Below are 3,614 nucleotides of genomic sequence, written 5' to 3' on the forward strand. Positions count from 1 at the left end.
TTAAATGCGTTATATTTTGAAATCTGAATGTGTAACGACTGGTTCCAGTAACTGTAACAATTGACCCCGCATATGGGGCCGGTTGTTACAAGTTGGATCACTTTACATTTTCCATTAATACAACCAAATTAGTTATATTATTAAATTATAAAAATAATTTCTATGTTATTGAAACATGTGGCTATTGAAAAATATCTTTGCGGTATTTATTTCATTTATTAGTTACATGTAAAAAATTCATTTTAAAAAAATGTATCAACCAGCTCCGGTCTCCCCTACATTTGGATTCGGTAAGTTTACTCGCTATTTTGATTCGAGTGCATTTCAAGTGAATTATATATCGGAGGTTAATTATTGCAATTATCCATTTACTCAAAGATCGCCTTCAAAGATTCAGATGTCTTACTAACAAAAAGCAGAATATTAAAAATATAAAAAGTGGATAAATTTATATTAACGTACATTTAATTCTCTAATATTTATTTCGGATTATCAAAAAAATGACAACAATAAAAATTTATCTGAAGGATAAATGATTCATTTAATGTTTTATTTTCATTAAAAATATACGAATTTCGAATTGTAATAGCGGAAATTTAAAGTTGTTCTTTATTTCACGTCTCGTATATGAAAATTTTATACATTTGAAAGTAACAAGTTTATTAGGTATGTGTCAAGCTGTCCCTGCAGAATACTTTAATATTAGTTTGGAAAGTTGCTAATAGAATGACAACTTTTACCATGTAACATGATAAAAGTGTCACCGTCAATTTGTCTCTATGCCAATATCATATTCGATCGTCTCTTTTTTATTCTCGAAAATTTATTGAAGAACACCTGTGCGTGAAAAGTCAAATCAGTAAAGTCAAAATAATCAAAATTTTACAATTGCATTTATTTTATTGTCGCGACACAGTCTGTGGATTACATAAATTTTATTGAAATTTTTATGAAAGTTCCAATAAAAACAATTTAATAAATAAATTTTTTAATTGCTTAAATAAAGGTTATTTTTTTCTCAAAATAAAATTAATAATATTTTGAAATGATAACAATTATTGAATATTAATAATTATTGTAGAACTTTAATTGAGTAAGAAGAAACTCTGGCAAAGAGCTGTGTTTTTTATTCTACATATAGCTCGATCGGCACACGAACTTAGCCATTTTCTGAATAGGAAAATTGTAAAGGCGTAAAGCTTGAAAGCTTGAAAGCTCAATACATATACACATGTGTAATGTGTCTGGACAACAATGGCATCAGAACGCATAAAGACGGCGATCTGCCACCGGCCTCGTTTATCACGCGAATAAACTTGCCGTATTAAAGTAATAATGGCAGTTGTCGCCAGTTACCGTATTATGATTGCGACGGCTAAGTGGAGCGATCGCCAGTCCGATCACTCGTCCGTCGACCAACTCGAAACGATTGTCTCGTCCGAATGCGCGACTTCGCTTAACGATGGCCGTCCCATTAGTGGGGTCGTCGTGTATAGCTCATTCAACAACCCCGGCGAGTTCGTGTCGCGCGCGCCCGCGCGCGCGCGCATGATCGTAATTTATTCGCCGTGATTTCGACAAACCGTTCCGGGTCGTCGCGGCAGCACAAAGCCACTTTTGTCGCGGCCGTCGCGTCTCGCGTTCGCAGTCTATTCCCCGTGTTCATCCCGCTAACGACTCGTTTTATAAGCGTAATAAGCGATAAGCTCCGTCTACCGATTTGCACCGCGTCGGGCGACCTCGCGTTCGCCCGACGCCGATTACTGCGACGTGACACGCGAGCGCGAGATTTTCGAGGCTCCTATACCACCGTGGTTTTTCTTATTACTGGAACTAGTTAATGCTCCTTCTCTTTATCGCGCGACGTTGGCCTGTAAAGATAGCGGGCCAAACTGCCGTATCGTACTTTTAATGAGCAACAATCGCGTTTACTTTAACCCTTAATCGCTGCGGCGAGACTGCATCAATTTGCGCGGTCTGAATTTAACACAGTGAATTAAAACACAGATCGCATGTATATACACGGAAAGAACAATTTTGCTGAATCCAGATCTCAAAATAATTTTTGTTCAAATAATCAAAATAATTTTGTGCGAAAGTCAAAATGATTGCTTATATATCAAAACGTTTTATAGCAACGCTTATCAATTTGAACATTCCAATAAATCACTTTCAAATCTGTTTTCAGCAAAATTTGTAGACCTTTCAATAAAATCGTTCTTTCCGTGTGTACATATATATATATATATATATATATATATATATATATGCATATATATAGGTAGATATATAGGTAGATATATATTATAGGTAATTCGCGGGACAGCGAAATAAATGTATTGAATTCTGTTAACTCTGTTAAACTATGAAATAACATTGTTCCCCTATCCCTGTATGTTTTTAATATTTTTCGTACGTTCCACATTTTGCACTTTATCGTACCACAAAATTGTATTCCGATCCGATAACTTTTCACTCTGACAGTTGTCTGTTTATAAATGATTTGGTATTTTGCGCTTTCAGGATTTGCTGTCGAGCTTCGACCATCATTTATCCGCCGATAGGAAGTATCTATTGCTCGCTCTCAACTACCAGAAGGTGAGTTTTGCCTTTAAATTGTTGACAAAACCACCGAGATATTATTAAAGACCGACAATCTTACGGGAGTTAGCGTTAGAGTTAGCTGCTCAGCAATTGCTAAAATTTAAGCAATCATATTATATTAATTTTATGATTTATTTTTAGACCAATGTTTTTTTAGACATGAACATATATTTACAACTTGCTAATAGTCAATTTTATTTAAAACTGCATTTTCATAGTTACCGTTCGTGTTTGATTATCCATAAAGATGGTAACAGTAGAAAAAAAATTGTAATTTTGCGGCAATATGTATGATATTGTAGCATTATAAATATTCGTACTTATTTATATTGCATTTATATAATAAAAAATCATGATTTTATGTATTTTTCAACCATGATTAATGTATTTTTCAAATATTTATATGTTAACAATCGCAAATTTAATATATAGTCAATAACATCGCAACACACTCTGCAATTATAATACCTTCGGGTCCTTTGATGATCACGAAAATTTGCCCAGGATTGACGATCTTTAATAGTATCTCGTCGGTGACGAAACGAAAATAAATGGAATGCGTGCGCGCGCGTACGTGCGGTATCGTCGTTGCTTTAATAGCCAAGTGAAGAAAACATGTAGTCGGGCGATAAGAAACGTTCGCGCCGATTAGCCGTGAAATATTACTTAATTAAAATTACCGCGAATCTTTGATGGCGCGATAATTACTATGCTGACGACGCAGCTTTCCTCGAAAACATATGCATGCAAATGAGGATTACAGCAGCGCAATGTAATTGTCCCCGACTCAACCTTACGAATAGGCAATTTCTGACTTTGCATGTCTGATGCCCAGGTAATAAACTCAACGATAGACTATGAGCTTTAATATTAACGTTAACGAAGGGACGCTTTTTCGCCGTAATAACCATTCTCCCTTTGCAAGTAAATTGCAAGTTAATTGATGTCTCGGTTCAACAAGTGTCTGAAATTCATTGTCCGCGAGACTACACTTCCTTTCTTTGACTATT

General features: G+C 35.1%; 1 protein-coding gene across 1 annotated transcript in view; it reads left to right on the forward strand.

Annotated features, from left to right (window-relative positions):
* LOC105450637 (prolyl endopeptidase FAP-like) overlaps nucleotides 1–2,767 on the forward strand; it is a 323,204-nt gene extending 320,437 nt beyond the window's left edge. The window contains exons 5-6 of the mRNA XM_011690569.1: nucleotides 2,524–2,598; nucleotides 2,762–2,767. Coding sequence (XP_011688871.1) covers nucleotides 2,524–2,598; nucleotides 2,762–2,767 — 81 coding nt within the window. The remainder of the gene's footprint in view (nucleotides 1–2,523; nucleotides 2,599–2,761) is intronic.
* The last annotated feature ends 847 nt before the right edge of the window (nucleotides 2,768–3,614 follow it).

The sequence above is a fragment of the Wasmannia auropunctata genome, unplaced genomic scaffold (genome assembly GCF_000956235.1).
Source record: "Wasmannia auropunctata unplaced genomic scaffold, wasmannia.A_1.0 LD336060.1, whole genome shotgun sequence".
NCBI classification, from domain to species: domain Eukaryota; kingdom Metazoa; phylum Arthropoda; class Insecta; order Hymenoptera; family Formicidae; genus Wasmannia; species Wasmannia auropunctata.